This window comes from Ovis canadensis, chromosome 7 (assembly GCF_042477335.2).
Source record: "Ovis canadensis isolate MfBH-ARS-UI-01 breed Bighorn chromosome 7, ARS-UI_OviCan_v2, whole genome shotgun sequence".
Classification (NCBI taxonomy): Eukaryota; Metazoa; Chordata; class Mammalia; order Artiodactyla; family Bovidae; genus Ovis; species Ovis canadensis.
Window position 1 is genome coordinate 81,136,907 of NC_091251.1, and position 23,688 is coordinate 81,160,594.

The 23,688-nt window shown below is 37.3% G+C and overlaps 1 protein-coding gene across 7 annotated transcripts in view; it reads left to right on the plus strand.

Moving 5' to 3' along the window:
* The window catches only part of KIAA0586 (KIAA0586 ortholog), a 138,265-nt gene that overhangs the window by 106,918 nt on the left and 7,659 nt on the right, over window positions 1-23,688 (plus strand). For 4 of the 7 annotated variants that reach the window (XM_069596716.1, XM_069596718.1, XM_069596717.1 and 1 more), the window contains one exon: window positions 15,591-15,656. The exons of the other annotated variants lie outside the window; for them this stretch is intronic. In XM_069596716.1, coding sequence (XP_069452817.1) covers window positions 15,591-15,656 — 66 coding nt within the window. The remainder of the gene's footprint in view (window positions 1-15,590; window positions 15,657-23,688) is intronic. 7 annotated transcript variants of the gene reach the window in all.

Below are 23,688 nucleotides of genomic sequence, written 5' to 3' on the forward strand. Positions count from 1 at the left end.
ACCCAGGGATCGAATCCAGGTCTCCAGCATTGCAGGCGGATTCTTTACCAATTGAGCCACAAGGGAAGCCCTCTACTAAGGCAGCTGTACCCTAAATAAAAGAGAAACTGGATTATTTCAGTTCAGAATTAATTAGAACAGGGAAATAATATTTTTATACTTACAGGATGTACCATCACTAGATAGTTTTAGTCTTTAATATAGTGTCTTTCAAATTTTGACTTAATCTCCTGCATTTCTAATTTAAAATGTAGATTCCCAGCTTAACCCTGAGACTGAGTCTAAGCCTGGCAATCTGAATGCTAAACTAGCACCTCTGGTCGTGCTGATGAGGAAAGAGGACCACCCTTTATGAAATACTGCCTAATAACTCCAGATGTTCATGCTGATGTCTGTTCTACTGTAGAATTAGAAGCACTGCAGCATAGAGGTCATACTCTGGACTCAGACTTCCTGAGTTCAATTCTAACTCTGCTGGCTACTCACTAGCTGGTGACTTTGGGCAAAATACTTAACCTTTCTGTGCTTTTCTCATCTGTAATATAATATCTATTCCAAAAGGTTGATAGCTTGGTTGAAGATATGTAGTGCACATAGAGCAAGACTTACACATATGAAAAGCTATGAAAATATTAGTTATCATTGGCATGACTGTCTCCAAAACGCCTCTTCTTTTTGAATACTCATGCTGTAATCAGCTCTTCTTTAACAGATAGCTATTGAATCTGCATTGGTCCTGAGCTTTAAGGACATTGGTGAGAAAATGCTAGAGGTGGTACAAGTTCTATATAGTGTTAAGGAGATAAATTGACTTACAACAATTTTTTTTGTTCTTCAGTGATTGTATTTAAGATAATTTCTATTTACTAAACCTAGGATTGTTTTACAAAATTTTTTTATTGATCTGCATATTGGACATAGTGAAGCTTATTAACCAGGGTAATTTCCAATTGATAATCTTATCTATTGACAAGTGAGTATTGTAGTGAATTGCATTGTCAGCAATTCTCTCATTTTAAATCTAAGAGAAACTGATAATGCAAGAGCTTAGTAATCATTTATGAGCTGTGGCATCCTGTTTAAAAGTAAGGGTTAAATTTAGGGGCCAGGTTGGACACACATTAAAGTATTAAAATGGTTAAATTTCATGGCAAAAACCCCTGTAACTCAAATGGCAAAAGCACTATAATTTCATCATCCATCCTGGAAAACTTCCTCATATATTCTTGAGAGACATTTTTCTCCTTTTTGTTGTACTTACATATTTTGTTTTATTAATACTTTAATGTTTCTTATCCATAGTACTTTTCCTTTTTACCACTATTAACACTATTATTATTGATGTTATATAGAATAAGGTTTTATCTATGTAACATGCCCTCAGTTTTTGCCTTTGGGCTCAGTCTTTCCACTATGCCTATTCTATAGAAAAATCTAACATCATCCAGATATGCTTAATACTACTAGCTTTTTTACCGAATCATGAAAAAAAAAAATTTAAGTCAGAAAACTCTCCCAAGATTGTTCTTAGCTATAAAAAACAACATTGGTGAATTAAAGGCCATATTTTTAACCATGTAATTCATACATAAACATGTAATGGAGGCCTATGGCAGAGTTCAAAGATGTGTTCTACCCAAACAAACCTGTAGTGATTTAGAAACACAAATGAGATCATAGATACTGCTTGGAGATGGGAGTGACAGATTAAAATTTAGGTGCTTAGGACTATGAAGTTTTCTAGGCAGGTCTTACTGATTTTGAGCAGTGTTTATGATGAAGAAATTTTAAGGGAATTATCTTTAAATAGAGTTCTCATTGCTGGTCTAGGGAGAGTTCAACTTACTGCCTCTCTCATTTCCTTTCCGACATAAAGTCAGCTCCATTAAGGAATAGAAGGGATGACTTCTGGACTTCTGTGATGTCGTTCGGAAGCAATTGAGTACTAATCAGCTGGAACTAAGTTTTCTGAGATGGCTTTTTATTTCCTTTCATCTTCCCTAGATTTTCTTCTCTCCCTAGAAACTTCAGTTTGTGGGAGAAATTGCTAGGGAATAATAGTAATCCTTGGAGTATAGGGATAGTTGTCTTATTCGTTACAGAGCTTAACACTTTGTCTTTCTTCCCCTAACTAACCTGGCTGGGTTGGGTAATGGGACAGGAGGCAGGTGTTGTGAGGCAGTTAGTGTATCGGTTAGTGAAGCCACTTCAGTCATGTATTCTTTCTCCCACCTGTACCGCAGCCTCCATTTACTCAGTCCGGTTTCTCTTGACCGGCTATTCCTCAGGCCCTATATTTTGCCTGATCTATATGGTTAACTGATGTAAATACTGTCTTATAACCATCCAAGACCTCTGTGTCTCTTTGATCTGTGTTAATCCCCATTATCTGATTTTTGTTCCTGGTCATGAAATTCTAATGGTGTTGATGCAGTTTGTAAAATTATAACCTGTTAGCAGACTGTGCCGGAGAAGGCAATGGCACCCCACTCTAGTACTCTTGCCTGGAAAATCCCATGGACGGAGGAGCCTGGTAGGCTGCAATCCATGGGGTCACTAAGAGTCGGACACGACTGAGCGACTTCACTTTCACTTTTCACTTTCATGCATTGGAGAAGGAAATGGCAGCCCGCTCCAGTGTTCTTGCCTGGAGAATCCCAGGGACGGTGGAGCCTGATGGGCTGCCGTCTATGGGGTCACACAGAGTCGGACACGACTGAAGCGACCTAGCAGCAGCAGCAGCAGCAAACTGTGCTGTGGGGCTTGAATGGAAGTTTGGCTATTCCTCAGTAATAACGTTTATTAATTTCATATGGATTTTGGCTCCAAAATAACATCTATTCTAGCCCTTCTCCCCAAACCCTTAATCCAAATGTTATCCCCTCAGTTCTTTTTTAATATATGCTTTTGCTTTTCCAACTTCTACTCTTTCAAATGTATTTCCAAAATTCTACTCTTTCATTTATAGCTACTCTAGCTCTGACTTCTTACAACTCTACATTAATCTTTTCATTTTTTTCCCTTTTGGGTTCAAGAAAGAATAGTGCTTTTTACCTCCTTAAAGGTAACTCTTCCACCTGCAACTTTGATTCCCATCTCATTTCTACTGTTGACAAAGGAAGAGGGAGAAAGACATAATCCTGAGAGATGAAAAGGGTAAGTGCAGAGAAAGAAAGGGAAGGAATAGGAAGAAGGGAAGAGGTCTCACTTTGAGAAAGTAGAGGGGAAAGGAAAGGGTAGGAGGGGAAGGAGCAGGGGGGCAAGGGAATGAATGTGGAATAAGAAGGATCATTCATTCTTATGTACAAAATGAAGATGGGCTCAATGAGTCTTCAGGTCAGTTGTAGCCACAAATGCTTCATAATTCTATTTCTTCTCAACCCTCATCCTACAGTGCTTACCAGTGTCTCCTGCGTTTCCCTTCACATGCCCTTCTTAGTGTCTTTGCTTGAAACTGTTCCCTCCTCTGCCCTCTTTTACCACCTTTCCATCCTAGAAACAAACATTTTTGGTCTACTCTGTGTCCCTGAAGGGCCTATGTTATTTGGTATATATTTCACTTTTAGCCCTTGCATCATACCTTGTAGTATTATTTCCTTATGGCCTCTCTCTTTCTCTGGAAAGTAAATTTCTTAGAGACAATGGCCTTGTTTCATTCATCTCTGCACCACCTGCTCTCGAGCACAGCACCACAAATGGTAGTTTTCCATTAAGTGTTTATTGGATCAAATGTATGAGGTAGTCCTATTCTCCCATCTAGTTCAGGGGCCTTGTTAACAGTTTTCTTTCTTTTTCTATTCATTCTTAAGTAGTTGCTGTGGGCAAGGTATTGTTCCAAACCTTGGAGAGAGTATGGTAAACGTATCAGGTGAAATCCTTGCTTTCACAGAGCTTACACCCTTGTATACATAATAAAAAAAAGTAAATTAATTTACAGCAATATCAGATGATGTTAAGTGCTGTGAAAAACATAAAGGGTTTTTAGAAGTCCTTGGAGTCAACAGGCAAGTGCGGAGTGACTAGTGCTGTTGGAAAGCCAGCATGTTGCAAGCATCCTAGTAAAGATTAGATGGGGCAGAGGTCATCAGTGAATGCTAAATGTACAGGAAAGTTTAATGAGGGGCAGGATATTTACATGGTCTTAAAGTGTCTCATCAGAGAAAGGGAAACATAGGATAGTACCCTGATGGGATGATCAAAATTAGTGCAACTACAGAGGGGCAGATGAATACTATGTGCCTGCAGTTGGGATTGCTGAGACCTAACCTGCATACGGTCACCTAAACACAGGGTAAAGTTAACCACTATGGATCTGGGCAAGTGAGATACAGGTATTCTTTATATTATTCTTGTCACTTTGCCGCAAGATCGAAATTCTTTCCAAATAAAAAGCAAAACATTTTTGAAAGGTATTCTTCATTTTAAAAATAATGTCTGTCAATTTGTATTTCTATTAGTTTCAATTAAGAAGAACATAAAGCAGAGTGATAGATAGTGAAGAAAGCAGAGTAAGTGGTTTTGCTTCTTTAGATCATTTGGTTAGGGGAGCCCCTTTTGAAGGAATGGCATTTCCACACAGAGTGAAGGGAAGGAGAAATGTTGCAAATGTTTGGGGAAGAATATTCCATATAGGAATATGAAGGAAAAATGAAGGTGTTAAGGTGGGAATGAACTTGCCCGAGGAACAAGAAGGCCATTGTGGTTGGAGGAGAGTGTGCAAGGAAGCCGTGGTAGGAACTAAGACAGGAGATGTAGGCTGCAGACCATGTCGAGCTCTGCAGACTCTGAGAAGGAATTTGGATTTCAGTCTGAGTATGATGAGAATAAAGATAAACTGGAGGACCGTAGAGAAGGCAGAGCGCTGAAGAATTGATGCTTTTGAACTGTGGTGCTAGAGAGGACTCTTGAGAGCCCCTTAGACAGTGAGGAGATCAAACCAGTCAATCATAAAGGAAATCAACCCTGAATCCTCATTGGAAGGACTGATGCTGAAGCTGAAGATCCAATGCTTTGGCCACATGATGCAAAGAGCTGGCTCATTGAAAAAGACCCTGATGCTGGGAAAGATTGAAGGCAGAAGGAGAAGATGGTGACAGAGGATGAGATGGTTGGATGGCATCACTGATTCAATTGACACAAATTTGGGCAAACTCCAGGAGACAGTGAGGGACTGGGAGGCTTGACATAGTGCAATCCATGGGGTTGCAAGAGGACACAACTTGGCAACTGAACAACAACAGCAAATGATGAGAATCCTGTGGAGGGTTTGAGCTAGGAAATGACAGACTTGCATTTACATTGTTAAAAGTTTCCACCAGCTTCTAGATGCAGAACAGACCTTAGGGAGACAGTGGTGGAAATAGACTAATTGGAAGTGTGTGACTGTCCCAATATTCCACGAGAGGTGATGGTGGCTTGGACCCTGGTGGAGGTGTCATGGTGGTCAGGTTAAGGCTATGTATTGATGGCATATACCTAATAGAACTGAAGAATAAGTTGATTTCAAAAATTACTTACTAAGGCAAATTAGATGTAGAGTGTAATTGAAAGCAGAGTCAAAGATTAGTTACTCCTAAATTTCTGGTCTGAAAATTACTGGTTGAATGATAGTGCTACTTATTAAAGTTAGGAAGATTGAGGTGAAAATCAGCCATTCTGTGTAGGACACATAGATTTTGAGAAGCCTAATGTATACACCCGTGGTGGATTCATGTCAATGTATGGCAAAACCAATACAGTATTGTAAAGTAAAATAAAGTAAAACAATAAATAAATAAAATAAAATAAAACTTCAAGTGATAGGCAGTTTGTTATTAGAATTCAGTGAAGAGGTTGGGACTGGAGATAAAAGGCTGAGAGTTGACAGTATGGATGCTATTTAAAGTTGTGGGTATGGATGGTGTCACCCAAGGATTAAGTACAGAAAGGGAATGGGAGCATCCCTGGATTAAAATCTTGGACATCTTCAAGATTTGAAGATAGAGAAAGGAAAGGGAGCCAGCAAATGAGACATTAGACCCAGTAAATGGTTATCTCATAGTATCAGGAAGCACCCTCGTTTGTTGTACATTTTATAGATGGAAAGCACTAATTATTCTTACTGAGTTAACATTTGCCTCTTATAACTTCTCACTTATTGGTTCTAGTTCTGTCTTATTGGGTGTTAGAAGCAGGTCTTTCAATGGAACAATCTTTCAAATATTTGATAGCAGTTATAATCCCAAATCTACATGCTGTGTTCCTCTTGTGTTCAGTCTCTCAGTCGTCTGTGACTCTGTGCCCCCATGGACTGTAGCCTGCCAGGCCCCTTTGTCATTGGAACTTTCCAGGCAAGAATACAGGAGTGGGTTGCCATTCCCTGCTCCAGGGGATCTTCCCATTCAGGGATCGAACCCACATCTCTTGCATCTCCTGCATTAAAGCAGGTGATTTTTCATTACTAGTGCTACTTGGAAAGGCCCAGGTTCCTTTTACTATTTCTTATATTGTTTCCAAGCTCTTTACTAGTTTGATCACACTCTAGTCGATCTATCCTGCCTAGAGTTGCACTGGGATAGAACACAGTCACTGCCAAATATGATAGATTTGTTTCTTCCCCCAAACCTACAGTGATGAAACTAAAATCTTGGACATCTTCAAGATTTAAAGATAGAGAAAGGAGAGGTGCTTTATAACTGACAAAAAGACTCTCATGTGTTGAAGTTTTCATTCTCACAGTAAACTAGTGAATATATAAAATGTTTTTATTAGTGTTGTTACACAGATGAGAAAACTGAGGTTTCGGAGAGGTTAAATAACCTCACTACTCTTGATTGCCTTATTGTTCACAAAAGTTAAAAACTGGTTTAATACTAAAGTTTTTAGTGTTCTAATAAAGCTAACCGAAATTTTTTTCAACAGCTTGGTGTCAAGCTGAGTTTTCTACTTTCTGTTGTTGATTTTTTAAATCATAATATTCCTCAACTTTAATATTATCCTGAGAAGTTTTTCAGTTGGTCTTCCTATATTCATTTTGCTCCCCTGTTTTATCCACCCAGAGCAAGAGTCATTGTTTAAAATATTAATCAAATCACTTGACTCCTTGCTCAGACCCCTCCATAGACTTCTTTTTGCACAAGCCTAGAGTCCAGACTCCACATTATCCTAAAAAATTCTGCCTGATCTGGCCCTTGTTCTTGGAAATCATTTCAAGATCTGTGTATCAGATAAAAGTAGTTAATGCAATTGCTTGTTTTTTTCATACATATATGTATGTGTGGATATATATATATACCCATAAAAGTAAAAATGGGCAATGTCTGAAGAAATTTATCTCAGTATACCTAATAATAAAAATGACACCAACTCCTTTTTCTTCATGGGTTAATCCAAGATCTAAGAAATACATTTACTAATAAATCCCAGACAAACTACCTTTGTTAATCATTTTATTAGAGTTGATTCCATGCGTTTAGAATAAGTTTTAGCAGAATTGATACATTTATTCTTAATTCCTTTTGTATAAGACCATTTTTTTCATGTTTTCCTTTCCTTCTTTATTACATGGGAATTCAGCTTATAAGCACAACCTGATTTTTGGATTTGATGATTAAACTTAGTCAAAACCATCATTCAGTACCGTTGCCAGTAATTTAGACTGTAAAACAATGTGTGTGAATGTGTGTGCATGAACAGCAGATTGGAGGGGCCGGGGCAGGGGGATGCCCGTGGCTGGAAATGCTGATGACTGCATTTAGTCTACACATCAGGCTGTTACTCCGCTTCTGTTTCTCTGGTTTCCTTCAGAAATGCCTTGCAAAGGATGAAAGATCTAATGCAACCAGAAAGATGTCATTAAATGTTTGGCCTCAGTTTTTAGGGGTGGGAAGCATAAAAAAAAAAAAATCAGGATAGTGCATCAAATGCAGATTGGGAAACCTGGGTTGTGTCTCAAGTATCACAGTAATTTTCACAATTCCACAGATTCATGTCTTCTAAGAAACCATTTTTTATTATAAAGATATAAAATAGATTTACTGTTTTATAATATTTTATAGTATAAAACATGTTCAAATAATTGCGTGAAGGGTGCTGTTACTTTCAGTTTCTTTGATGGGCTACTTGTTATCACATAAGAATAGTGATTACACATATAAGGCTTTCTTGGATGTGTTATTAAATTAGTAGCAAATGCAGAGGCCCAAGTTGTGCTGGAATTTCTAATGGAAAATAAGCAATTACCTGTGAATTATTTTAAGCTAGAATGCTATTTACTATCTTTCAGAATAGCAGAACAGATGACTATTGTGGAATATATGCCCATAGAGTCTTAAAGTGAAATGTTATTGCCGAAAGTTATCTTAAAATCAAATTGTTAATCTTTATTATATTGTTAAGATGGACAGGAACCAGAAAAAGAAAAATGAACAGGTACTTGTTACTGTGATAACACTCACGCAGTGTAAGTCTGTAGAGAACTCTGGCACTTTTTTGCTGTGAATATAATTACAATAATACTGTCCCATCTAATAAAGTCAGAAAAAATCATTTAGGTAGAAATGTATTTCCAGAAGCCTATGATTATTGCCTTCATGTTTTTCTTCCTACATTAAAACAAATCAAACTTAGGAAGTCTGGAAATATTATGTTGGATATTTTCTAATTGCTGTGTCAGCATCATCAATCATTTTCTAAATTTACCGATTTCTTGAAATAGCTTAACCTATGTTCATAGCACTTTACAGGAAGCAGCACAAAATTAGTTTCCATGTCCTCATATATTTCTCTCAGTGTCACAAAAGTATTTATTGTATAAATGAAATATTTGTCTTTGGCAGAAAGGCTTGTACACCAAACTGCAATTAATGAATATAAGAATTAGAAAGCAAAACTTTGTTTAGTCTGAGGAAAAACAATTCTTTAAACTGTAACCGCATGACTGTTTCTTGTTTGCATCAACTCTGGGTGACTGTTATTGTCTTCTGTGAATTCTCTGGGGCAGGGGCCTGACTTTGTTGAATGAACCAATTGTTTTCCTTTGTGTTGCCCATCTAGTAAGTTCCCATCTGGTTTGTATCAGACTGTTTTCACAGCCAACAACTGCTGTCTTCTCTATATCCTGACACTTCAGGGCCCCACGCTATCAAAGCGCTGCTGCCATGGCCTTGCTGGCAGGGCCCATACAGCTGCGCCTCACAGCTTGGAACTATTACCCAGCGTAATGGTAACATAGAACTTGGACTGGCCCTTATTCCCACTGGTGTCGTGTGTACAGTGAGCAGAAATCCCCCTTGCTTCCCTTCCCCCTAACCCTGAAACTTACTAGTCAACAGAAAATCTTTGGAGCTCTAATTTTAGGATATGAAATGGTGGTGTTCTTATTTTCTAGTGGCTTCCTGTATTTGAAAGCTCATTTTTCATTCTTTCACTCTTTTTTTCAAGTTACCAGGTCTGGCCTTGGGGAAGTGAACTGGTCACTGTGTCACATTTAATTTTTGTTTCCAAATTTAGTTAGGCGTGACTAGATATGGCAAAACCACTATAAAGACTATACAAATAATACACTGTGTTTTTAGTGATAGTCACAGGCCATAGTTAGAAGTTTTCATTAGAAGGAATTTCCAACTCAGAAAATGAATTTTCTTTGTGTAAATTATAAAACACTCAGATTCAAACTGTTAAGTAAATATTAGGGACGTACTTTGCTTTCAGCTTTGCTATCAAATGTTGTTTATAAGGATATGATAATAGTGACCTTCTAAACAATCTGTGGCCTTGCATGATTAAAGTTATAAGAGTTACTATTGATTAAGAGTTATAGTTGTGTTTAAATGTTATTATGATGTCATTGCTTTATAGATGTAAGCTGAAAGAGCAAAATTTTTGTAGTCAAAATAAGGAAATAAGTGGCTTTTATAATATGTATTGATATTTTAGAAACGCTTTCAAGATTAGTTAAAATGAGATTAGTTTGAGCCTTCAGTTGAATTGAATGGCTCATTGTTGCAGCATCAGGTATCCTAAGTAGTAAATCAGACTAGACTTGAGAGTCAATCGAGAACAGCAGCGGCAACAACCAGAACTTCCCTCCTTGCCTTCTGCTTCTGAAGGCAGTGGCAGCCACTCCAGGATTCTTGCCTGGAGAATTCCATGGACACAGGAGCTTGGTGGGCTACAGTCCGTGGGGTTGCAGAGTCAGATACTGCTAAGCGACTGTGGCTTTCTTTCACTTTCTGAGTAATTTCAGCTCACAGTTGTTTCAAGATTTTAAGAAAAGAAATAAGAATTTGTCTTTGTAGTCAGCAATGTGGCTGCTGCTGATGCTAACTTGATGTGAAGGGCTGCCTGGCACAGTCAGTTACGTGGCATTTTCATTCATTGGAAAACAGTCTAAAACAAGAAGATGAAACTAACCTATGGCACAGTCAGTTACGTGGCATTTTCATTCATTGGAAAACAGTCTAAAACAAGAAGATGAAACTAACCTTACGGCAGAAAGTGAAGAGGAGGAACTAAAGAGCCTCTTGATGAAAGTGAGAGGAGAGTGAAAAAGTTGGCTTAAAGCTCAACGTTCAGAAAACTAAGATCATGGCATCTGGTCCCATCACTTCATGGCAAATAGATGGGGAAAATGTGGAAAGAGTGGCTGACTTTATTTTTCTGGGCTCCAAAATCACTGCAGATGGTGATTGCAGCCATGAAATTAAAAGACGTTTGCTCCTTGGGAGGAAAATTATGACCAACCTACATGGCATATTAAAAAGCAGAGACATTACTTTGTCAACATAGTCAAGGCTACGGCTTTTCCAGTGGTCATGTATGGATGTGAGAGTTGGACTATAAAGAAAGCTGAGCGCTGAAGAATTGATGCTTTTGAACTGTGGTGTTGGAGAAGACTCTTGAGAGTCCCTTGGACAGCAAGGAGATCCAACCAGTCCATCCTAAAGGAGATCAGTCCTGGGTTTTCATTGGAAGGACTGATGTTGAAGCTGAAACTCCAATATTTTGGCCACCTGATGCAGAGAGCTGACTCATTTGAAAAGACCCTGATATTGGGATAGATTGAAGGCAGGAGAAGGGGACGACAGTGGATGAGATGGTTATATGGCATCACCGACTCAATGGACATGAGTTTGGGTAAACTCTGGGAGTTGGTGATGGACAGGGAGGCCTAGCGTGCTGTGGTTCTTGGGGTCGCAGAGTCGGATACAGCTGAGCAACTGAACCGAACCTTTTAATTGATGAAACTAACCTGTTGAATTTTTTTCGACTTCAACCTTTTATGGAAGTATAATATACATACAGAAAAGTACACATAGCTGTACAGCTGAAAGAACTTTCAGAAACTGAGCACACTTAGGTATTCAAGAAACAATATTGCCAGCATCTCCAAAGCCCCTTCATATTCACTTTCAGACACAGCTTCCACTCCCAAAAAGATAACCACTGTTCTGAGTTTTTTTTTGTTCTGACTTCTAGCAGCATAGAGTAGTTCTCTTGACTTTGTACTTTAAAAAAATGAAATCACACTGAATGTATGGCTTCTTTCATGGGGCAAACCTATTGTAATTTTTAAGATTCCTTTAGTTTTCAAACCATTATGGCATGCTTTTATAAAGAATTATCTGAGAGGAATTTGTTTTAGTAGCTGTGTCACAGGCTGTTCAACCAGCAGGAAGTGTCTTGTAGATAAAGTTGTCTACTAAAACATCGAGTCTCTGTTTGCAACCAGATTTTAATGCTGGAATGTCCCTCTAGACATTCCTGCTACTAAAAGGCAGGAACTCTCTTTGTCATTATACTGCTCAGTAAGCACTTAAATGGTTTTTAATGAGCCTTAATAACTAAGTGTACGTTATTCAAATAAATCATAGTCTGCATTCAGAATACGTGGGTCATCTATTTTCTGAATTACCAATCAGCTTCCTGTCAGTTGAATATAAGCTTTTATGCTGCCAGGATACTATTTCTGAAAATGCTATTATTGGCAAGAGTTGTATACCTATTAGTGATACAGCCAATGAGTAACATATTTGTTTGAAAAGTATTAACTTCTATATTTAATAATATTCCTAATATCCCCCTTTTTTTCCTTCAGTGAGCACGCTAGTATAAAAGGTCCAGCTATTCCGATTGTTACTAATTTTAGATTTCTGCCTGTTAGATTTGGTTTCAAATTCTGGGTGTCACTCATTTAAAAACTCTTGTTTTGTGGGTTAAAAAATTTCCTATTTTGGAGGCCTTCATCTTTATATCCTTGTTTTGCAGTTAACAGTCCTACAGTACTCCATGGTTTTCTTAAATACATAAAGAATTTGTTTAAAACAATAATATAACGATCTACAGCTTTAAATATTGCTATACTAGTGGTTCTTACTAAAAATAGTATTACAGAGTGGAAGATAAATTTTCAACCAAAAATAAAATTTTTGTAATACAGGAATAAAACATAAAGCCTAGGTTCCTATCCTTTTAAAAGTACCACTTTTTGAAATATGATGACTTGCTTTCATGTTGACACCATATAGCTACAAGATTTTGAAAGACCATTTAAAGTGCTGAAATACAGTGAATGTTTGGAAGAAGTATAGTGTACAGGCGGTACAATCCCCATGCCCTCCATGTGCCCTCATTTAAAGCATTTTCAGGAGTATCCCTACTTTTCCAGCCTTCGATTCTATTTTTAGATCTAAGATCGTTTGTTTTTATTCCATGGTAGTTTTAAACATTTAAATAAAGTTAACACATTTGCCTTTTGCAGTGAAGCTAAAAGGATAAATTACATTCACAGGTAATTTATGACTCAAATTATAGTCAACACTACCCACTAGGAATTTCCATAGAAATTTTAATAGCAATTTTTAGATAAAATATTTAGAAATTTTCTCTTCTTTCTTTGACTTGAATACCAATGAATATTATGTTTCTTCAGTTTTGAACAGCAGGGTGAGGAAGTGTAAGAACTAACAAACTTGATAAACAGCTTTCAAGTCCTGTTTGCCATGGTGTGGGTTGTGTTTGCTACCTTCATTGTCACCTACAGAGCACACTATACATACTCCCAGTAAACCCTGTCGCCAGCAGGTGAGAATTATGAGGCAGCTACTTGGTATAGGAAAAAATGACAATAGTCAACTCTGGTATTGACAGAGTGGTCTTTTTTTCCATTAGAAATCACTGTAGAAGTATTCTCTGCTAGTTTGGGTAAAGGAGAGTTTTGTTTATGGTTATGGTAACGACAATGAAAATAGGTAACAGCTACATTTATGTGTACTTCCTTTATGTCATGTACTCTGCTAAGATCTTTAATCAATTCAGTTAGGTAGGTAATGTTAATAGTAGTCTTATTTCACACTTGACGAACCTGAGGCTCAAAGAAGTTACATATTTTGCCCAAGGTTACACACTTAATAAATGATAGAGCTGGGAGTCAAACCAAGTCAAATTCCGAAATCAACGGCTATGCTCTTGAACATACTATATATTTCCTTCCTTCATAACTTTTTAAAAAAAAACTAGAACAGATAATTTCTGATTATTCTTACAGGCCTCAATAGCTCAATATCTACCAAGATACATCCTAGTAGAAGAATATGAAAATATTGGGTGGTAGGGAAAGAACCTTTTCTTATGAGTTGTAGTTCCACAGCTAACTTGTGACGTTGATTTCTTTGTCAGTGAACCTTTCTGAATTGTGATTTCCTTATTAGTAAACATAAGATAATCTCTGAGATCCCTTACAGCTCTACTGCTCTAATATGTGATCAGTATTTTTTTCTTTTTCTTAAGCGAAAAATCTCCCTGTCAAAATATGTTTTGGAAAGATTGCTTTAATGAGAGCAATTCTTTTGTCAATTGGGAAAAGTTAGAAAATAATCATAGGCTAAATAATAATAAAACAACCACTTGCTGAGTGCCTCTGTGGGCACTGCTCTAGGTTATTTAATTTACGTATATCGTTCTTGTTCACGATAATAAGAAACCCGTGAGCTAGAAGAGGAGATGGAAGCACAAAGTGGTGATACTTCGCAGTGGGTGTTTCTCCCAGACCTCACGCAAGTCGGCACTATGATTCATATTCAGGTAGCTTAGTCTCTGAATCTGTGCTCTTAGTCACAAGCTGTCTCTCTAATAAGAGTGTCTGTTTATTATTAACTTGCCAAAATTTTTTTATCTTACATACCAGTGTAGTAGGAACAGAAAAAAAGTAGATTCTTTTTCTTAGCTTCCACCCTGTTTTGTTTAGTCTGAAAGGGGATGATGTTGCTTATTTCTTACTATAACACAATAGGTAAGTTTGAATTCTGGGCTTTCAGGGAACCACTTCAGAGAAAACTGCCTCTTAATTTACTTGATACAAACAAGTGGTTCTTCAGTGGAAGGGATCGCTGACATAGTATTGATACCTTTGTTTCTGTGTTTGTATACCAGATTCTATAAGACTCTGAATTACAGAATCTGGAAAGCGCCTAGCAGTAAGTTTTGTCCCCTCACTCAGAAACTTAAAGGCAGAGGGAAAGTGAACGTAGAAACTTAAAGGCAGAGGGAAAGTGAACGTAGATAGTATCTAATAGTAACATCATAGTAAGCACTACTCCCTCTCCCTCCTCACCGCATCCCAGAGTACCGGGTTGAGCTCCCTGTGTTAAACAGCAACTTCCTGCTATCTGTCTCTTTTACATATGGTTATGTATATGTTTTGGTGCTACTCTCTAAATCTGTCCCACTCTCTCACCACACTGTCCACAACTCTGTTCTGTATGTCTATGTTCCTATTCCTGTCCTGCAAATAGGTTCATCAGTACCATTTTTCTAGATGCCATATATATGCTTTAATATACAGTATTAGCTTTTCTTTTTCTGACTTACCTTACTCTATATAACAGGCTCTAGGTTCATCCACCTCACTGGGGACCCATCTTGCACTGTTGGTGGGGATGTAAATTAATATAGCTACTATGGAGAACAGTATGGAGATTCCTTTAAAAACTAAGATTAAAACTGCCATATAACCCAGCGATCCCACTCCTGGGCATATACCTTAGAAAAACCATGATTGTAAAAGACACATGTACCCAGTGTTCACTACAACGCTCTTTAAGATAGCCAGGACATGGAAGCAGCATAGATGTCTGTTGATAGATGAATGGATAAGGAAGTTATGGTACATATATACAATGGAGTATTACTCAGCTGTAGAAAGGAACAAATATGAGTCAGTTCTAGTGAGGTGGATTAACTTCATTTATAATGATTAAATCCTTAAGTAAGGGAATCTGTGAAAACTTTTAGCTTTGGAAGAAATGGCCCATGAGCTTCTCTTATTTAATACAAATATACTACAAATTCTCTCATGATCATTTCCCCTAATTTTTGATGCATAAAGATAATCTATTAGGTAAAGTATTATCCTATTGACAGTCATTAAAATTCAGCTGTTTAATTTCTTTTTTTTTATGTTAAGGCCACAAGGTCAGGCTTCTGTTTGCCTGGCTTTATGAAACTAACTGTGGAAGTGCATTTAGTTTGTGGCTTTGTTTGTTTGTGGAAGAAACCATGATTATTTCTATGCTTCACTGATTTTCTTATGAAAAAAAATTTTTTAACTGTAGCTTCACCAGGTGATACAGATCAGACACAAATTGAGCCCAGTCTGTACCTCACATCTTTATTTACAGGTAAGATTTTTTACTTTAAACATTTCAATTTTTTTTTCATTTCCTTCTTTCTCTCATAATAATCAACACAGTAGAAACAATAATTCCAATTTTTTATTCTTCTAAATATCTCCAAATTCATCCCAAGTATAAAATTCCCTTCATACACTAAACTCTCCAAAAGTTAGGGGACCAAAAAAATCTATCATTTCCTCTATGAAAGTTTATAAAATGTTGAATTAAAAGGCTGCAGGTGTGGTATTCAGAGCACTGAGGCTAGTACTCCAGATAATTCCATCTGGGGGAGGTTATTTGTTGGGACAGGACACTGTTTAAACTTTGAAGTCAGTTTTAAACAAAGTGAAGCAGCTGGAACCTGGCATAAGAAGAAACAAATCTTTCACGTTAGCTATTGCTTTCGGAGAAAAAAAGATTTAGAGTTGTTTTTACAGGTGCCGATACATTTATTCTTTCTATAGGAACTGCTGTATTTTTATCTTAAATTATAAATTTAAAAATAAGCATTTGTCAACTCATTTAAAAAACAGAAGCAATAGTAAACTTAAAAAATGTAATAGGGTTTATATGTCTAAAACACATTTTGGGATGAGACTATAAAACATTTTAAATCACTTTTAAACTTGAAAGTAAGGAAAGAAATGTTTAATAGTGACTAATTCTGTGAAGCAGAGGCAAATCTAATTTTTCATACCATGTACTTAACATCAAATGACCAGACATCATCAAAGTTTGTAGTATTTATTCTCAAGCACGGAAGCTATGATTGCAAAATCTGCAGGGCTGGGTTAAGTATGTGAGGAGAATTGAATACAGCAGGATAGTTTAGCAGCTGCTTAAGCAAGGAATTTAAGCAAGAGTAGATGAGCCCAGAGTGGGCAGAAAAAATGCTTCAAGAACTCAATAAAGCACAGCTGAAATACTGTAACATTTTCATAGACAGCTGGGAAGCAACTGTGTTGCTGGAACTCAGGGCTAATCTTAAAGACAAGATCTGGTCAACATGAATCTAAGCAAGCTGTTAGCTGCCGGGGTCCAGCCCCGGTGGATCCAGGGTGATTCGAAGGTGGGGACGGAGTCGGCGTCTTTGGAAAAATACATATTTAATCACAGATAGAGAGAGATTAGAAATGGATAGTGCAGTAGGAAGATTAGTGGAGAAAAAGAGGCTGAATAACTTGGATTACGTGGAATAGCATCCATGCTCCAGATGGGAATTCAGCCAGAAAAACGGGAGCAAGAAAGAAGCGACATGGGGGAATCAGTCTTTCCGGAAACTGATCCGATTTCTTTATTTTTGGGTTTGCTTATATACCTTTTGTTACACATAGGGATGAATACAGAGTCACGTGGGGGTCAGCAGTCCTGACCTTTATCAAAATCAGGTGCTTCACATAAATGTATAAAAAAAAAAGGTCTTAGGGATATTACATCATCTTTTGGCCATGGGTGAGACCTGCTTACATTTTATGATCCTTTCTTTCTGATAACCAAAAAAACTTATTTCTTCCAAGGGTGTTTTTTCTTAAACCAGGCACCACCCTCCAAATAAAGTTACATTCCTATAGGGTGAGGGTGTAGTGAGTTACAATCAAGAAAGGAATTTATTCAACCCAAGGTTAACATGATTAGTCTTAAAGGTTAATACTTATTTCTCCTATATGCTTAAAGGTTAATACTTATTTCTTCCTATATGCTAGTTATATTCATTATAAGGGTAGGGAACATGGAGATTTAGCAGCAAACATCAACCCAACAAATGAAAATCCTTTCACCAATGCTCCCCTTAAGATCTATTTAGTCTTAAGATATGATAAAGCTACATTTTTACATAGCAAGGACACAGTGATATATAACAAAGTACAGTGATCTATTACAAAAGAGAAAATCCATTAACTCAAAAAGTCTAGTATTGCTAACATCAAAAACTATCATATTTCCTTTGCTATATTCCAAATACATTGATTAATATATTCCCAGGTACCTAAGGATATAGAGGCCTGGCGGCGATCATTGACTCAACAAGAAGAAAAAGTCCTACGCTAATTAAGACTCTCAAAATACTCCAAAACTCTCTGTGCTGTTTATGGTTGAGAGGTAGTAAACAGTCATGTGCCTAGTGGCGGCAGTAAGGATAATCCTGTCACACAAGCTAGTCTGTCAGCAGAGAGGTTTGACCTGAGACATCCTTGTCCCACCCAGAGCAGGGAATTAGCAGCAATTATTGACACAACAAATGAAGAGACCCTTCACCAATATAATTCCTAACCAACTATACTAATAATTTCTAACTCCCCAAAATAATTTGCCTTTAGTAAGTCTAAAACATCTTGTGCCTCTCAGGTTGGGAGGCTGCAAGCAATCACATGTGGCTGGACAAACCTATACAGGTGGGCTAGATAACCTTCAGAGGAGTCCGTAAGCTGAAACACTCTTGTCACGCCCAAGAATTTTTATTGCCTTGGAGCTGCACGTTTACTCCTTCTCTGAGAGAAACGGTTATGGGGGAGAGCCCCCCGTAAAGTCAGAGGTGTAGGTGAGAGCATAAAACAGACTCTGGTTTTGGGGTTAGATGCTCGGGAACAGGGGGTTTCCTGAGGCTTGATCACGCCTTTGCGTATGCCAAGCCTCCTTCCTCATGACCTTTGCCATGGGCGGAATTCCTCATGCTGGCCCCCGGCAGTTAGCCATGAGGAACCACAGACTGTCTAGGCAGAAACAAATCAGCTTGGTCCAGCAATCATTTTAAGGCCCAGCATGTACTAGCGTTATGCTGCAACTTTGCAGAATACAGAGGTAAACATGACAAAGTTGGTTTGCTCACAGGGCACATTTAATAGGAGCAATAGACCTACAGACATAATAATAATATGAATCACAGTCCATGCTTTTAAGGAATATATTGTCCAAAAGAAGTTACAGACATGTAAATAATTGCAATGCAATTTCCTAAGTGCTGCAGTGGAGTTGCCATCCTGAGACTAAGGCATCAACAGTGTACAGGAGAGGAACCCATGTATTTCACCACTGTGGCTGGAAAAACAACCCAGAGAATGTGCTTCATCTGCACATGTTCTTAAGTGTTTAGGGTCCGCAGCCCCCTGAGAGACACTGATAGCTATGACTACCTGACTCCCTTCCAGACTGTATTTATATGAATACATATAAATATGAAAGTATTTCCTATGAAAGTAATTTGCATATGATTTCAGTGATCTATGATTTCATAGATCCATGATCACCCATCCTTGGACTTTAGGTTAAGATCCTTCATGTACTTAGGTTAAAAATTATTACAGTTTTTGTTCCCTTTTTCATTTTATTTTTAAATGAATTAATAAGAAACCCATCTGCACAAAGAAATACCCAAATCCAAACAATTTAAAGTCACTGTACTATCTATTCATCTACTCATAGAAGAATCCCATAACTATTTATGTGGCTTATGCCACATGCAGTTACTGAATCCAAGTAAGGAGTGTCCGGTGCTGCATTCTTCTGTGAAGTTACTGAGGAATTTTTTTCTTCTTTTCTCTACTTGTCTCATGTTGTTTTAGGAGAGAATGCTTTGTTTGGATTCCTCTCAGTTTGCAAATAACAGAGATATAATAATGGGTTACCAACTGTTTGAAGATTACAGTCAGAATCTAAAACCTACTGATGAAATGGATTATCTAAACCTAAAACACTTTTGGAAAGTTTTATATATATATATATATATATATATATATATATATGTATTTTTGTAAAAAATAATACATGTACAGTATATAGGCACATTCTTAAATGGACGTTAAAAATTTTGCATTATTGCTTTATTAGAATAAATTAGTTTTAGATTTTCTGTTCATTAGTCTTATAAGAAGGTAACAGAAAACAGAGTTTCTTTATGACTTTTAAATACTTTTAAAGCAAAAAATTGAATTTCAAATGTCTAGAAAGTATATTAAAGCCTGTCTTAGGACGCTTCAAATACATGGTCTCGCTCAGTGACACCTCCAGCTTAAATGCATGCCAGGTTAAATGACGTACTGCCTACCCACGGAATCAGGGAATAGTTTTCCTTTTTTTAAAACAAATCTGAAAACAGCTGTTGAAACAATTACATCATAGAGTAATGATATGACTGTGGAAATTTTAAAAGTCAAGCTTTGAAACCATCAAACTACATTAATAGAGGTAGAAATTTTATGTTTGCTTTTATGATGATTTATTAAGATATTATGTCTTTTCTTAAAAAAATTAAACTGTGAGGACCATAACCGGATATGAATGTTATACTTTTTGCCTGTTAACAGTGATGCTTTTTAAAAAATGTTTCCACCCTAAAAAGTTCTCTTTTAAAGTTCTAAAACTCTGATTTTGCTTGTATAAATGAGCACTTCAAAATATCTTCCCAAAATGTACATTAAAAAACCCTTTAGATGATATATTTTATTTATGTAATTCATTGATTAAAAACACAATTACTAGAGTTAAAATTAGCATAATGATTTGGAGGCCCTCTAGAACTGTGGGGTTTTTTCCTTAGTGTATTTTAGCGCCCTCTCTCATAAGTTGACCTACCTTTTGCAGCCAACCCTAAGAGTCATTGCCTCTTAAGATAGTTTCTTTCCAGTTTCTTAAAAGCAAGTGCTAATCTGTGTTAAGTGCTTTTTGTGTGCCAGCCTATTCAAAACACTTTATATACATTATCCCATTTAATCCTCACTAAACCCTTGGAGGTAGGTACTCTAACCTATATTATGTAGGTGAGGAAACAGGGTTTTGAAAATTATGTAACTTTCTCAAAGTCCCTCAACACTCATTCTTCCTCTTGTACTAAGTCACTTCAGTCATGTCCAACTCTGCAATTCAATGGCCTGTAGCCCTCCGGCTCTTCTGTACATGGGATTTCCCAGGCAAGAATACTGGAGTGGGTTTCCATTTCCTCCTCCAGGGGATCTTTCCCACCCAGGGATTGAACGTGGGTCTCTTATGTCTCCTGCATTGGCGAATGGGTTCTTTACCACTATAGCACTCATCACAACCTGACATAGTATATGTTTGTTTCCTTGTTTGTCATTTGCTCTTTACACCTATCTGAAAAATGATATCAGTGAGATTAGAGCTTTTCTTTTCTTCAAAATCTCCAGAGTCTAGAGCAGTGCCTGTTCTGGAACATAGTAGGTGCTCAGTTGATAGTTGTTGAGTGAATGAGTGGATGTGCCCAGCTCTGCCATGTCACAGAATCCATGTTCTTATTCCTCCCCTTCCCCTTTTACTCCTTTCCACATGAAAGCCTTACTGACAGTCTGGATGGGACCATTCCCAGATGACTGAACATTAGATTTCATTTGGGTCCCAGCCTTGGCCCATCATAAAGGGATTTGTGCTTAAAACTTTATCACTGCTCCTCTCTCTCTCTTTTTTTTAATTTAAATTTATTTATTTTGATTGGAGGCTAATTACTTTACAGTATTGCATTGGTTTTGCCATACATCAACATGAATCTGCCACGGATGTACATGTGTTCCCAATCCTGAACCCTCCTCCCACTTCCCTCCCCATGCCATCCCTCTGGGTCATCCCAGTGCACCAGCCCCAAGCATCCTATATCCCGCATCAAACCTAGACTGGTGATTTGTTTCTTATATGATAGTATACATGTTTCAGTGCCATTCTCCCAAATCATCCCACCCTCGCCCTCTCCCAGAGGGTCCAAAAGACTTTTCTATACATCTGTGTCTCTTTTGCTGTCTCGCATACAGGGTTATCATTACCATCTTTCTAAATTCCATATATATGCGTTAGTATACTGTATTGATGTTTTTCTTTTTGGCTTACTTCACTCTGTATAATTGACTCCACTTTCATCCACCTCATTAGAACTGATTCAAATGTATTCTTTTTAATGGCTGAGTAATACTCCATTGTGTATATGTACCACAGCTTTCTTATCCATTCGTCTGCTGATGGACAGCTAGGTTGCTTCCATGTCCTGGCTATTATAAACAGTGCTGCGATGAACACTGGGGTACACACGTCTCTTTCAATTCTGGTTTCCTCGGTGTGTATGCGCAGCAGTGGGATTGCTAGGTCATAAGGCAGTTCTATTTCCAGTTTTTTAAGGAATCTCCACACTGTTCTCCATAGTGGCTGTACTAGTTTGCATTCCCACCAACAGTGTAAGAGGGTTCCCTTTTCTCCACACCCTCTCCAGCATGTATTGCTTGTAGACTTTTGGATAGCAGCCATTCTGACTGGTGTGAGATGGTACCTCATTGTGGTTTTGATTTGCATTTCTCTGATAATGAGTGATATTGAGCATCTTTTCATGTGTTTGCTAGCCATCTGTATGTCTTCTTTGGAGAAATGTCTATTTAGTTCTTTGGCCCATTTTTTGATTGGGTTGTTTATTTTCTGGAATTGAGCTGCAGGAGTTGCGTGTATATTTTTGAGATTAGTTGTTTGTCAGTTGCTTCATTTGCTATTATTTTCTCCCATTCCGAAGGCTATCTTTTCACCTTGCTTATAGTTTCCTTTTTGTGCAGAAGCTTTTAATTTTAATTAGGTCCCATGTGTTTATTTTTGCTTTTATTTCCAATATTCTGGGAGGTGGGTCATAGAGGATCCTGCTGCGATTTATCTCGGAGAGTGTTTTGCCTATGTTCTCCTCTAGGAGTTTTATAGTTTCTGGTGTTACGTTTAGATCTTTAATCCATTTTGAGTTAATCTTTGTGTATGGTGTTAGAAAGTGATCTAGTTTCATTCTTTTACAAGTGGTTGACTGGTTTTCCCAGCACCACTTGTTAAAGAGATTGTCTTTGATCCATTGTATATTCTTGCCTCCTTTATTGAAGATAAGGTGTCCATAGGTGTGTGGATTTATCTCTGGGCTTTCTATTTTGTTCCATTGATCTATTTTTCTGTCCTTGTGCCAGTACCATACTGTCTTGATGACTGTGGCTTTGTAGTAGAGCCTGAAGTCAGGCAGGTTGATTCCTCCAGTTCCATTCTTCTTTCTCAAGATTGCTTTGGCTATTTGAGGTTTTCTGTGTTTCCATACAAATTGTGAAATTATTTGTTCTAGCTCTGTGAAAAATACTGCTGGTAGCTTGATAGGGATTGCAATGAATCTATAGATTGCTTTGGGTAGTATACTCATTTTCACTATATTGATTCTTCTGATCCATGAACATGGTATATTTCTCCATCTATTAGTGTCCTCTTTGATTTCTTTAATCATTGTTTTATAGTTTTCTATATATAGGTCTTTAGTTTCTTTAGGTAGATATATTCCTAAGTATTTTATTCTTTTCATTGTAATGGTGAATGGAATTGATTCCTTAATTTCTTTTTCTATTTTCTCATTATTAGTGTATAGGAATGCAAGGGATTTCTGTGTGTTGATTTTATATCCTGCAACTTTACTATATTCATTGATTAGCTCTAGTAATTTTCTGGTGGAGTCTTTAGGGTTTTCTGTGTAGAGGATCATGTCATCTGCAAACAGTGAGAGTTTTACTTCTTTTCCAGTTTGGATTCCTTTTATTTCTTTTTCTCCTCTGATTGCTGTGGCCAAAACTTCCAGAACTATGTTGAATAGTAGTGGTGAAAGTGGGCACCTTTGTCTTGTTCCTGACTTTAGGGGAAATGCTTTCAATTTTTCACCATTGAGGATAATGTTTGCTGTGGGTTTGTCATATATAGCTTTTATTATGTTGAGGTATGTTCCTTCTGTTCCTGCTTTCTGGAGAGTTTTTATCATAAATGGATGTTGAATTTTGTCAAAGGCTTTCTCTGCATCTATTGAGATAATCATATGGCTTTTATTTTTCAATTTGTTAATGCGGTGTATTACATTGAATGATTTGTGGATATTGAAGAATCCTTGCATCCCTGGGATAAAGCCCTCTTGGTGTATGATCTTTTTAATGTGTTGTTGGATTCTGATTGCTAGAATTTTGTTACAGATTTTTGCATCTATGTTCATCAGTGATATTGGCCTGTAGTTTTCTTTTCTTGTGGCATCTTTGTCAGGTTTTGGTATTAG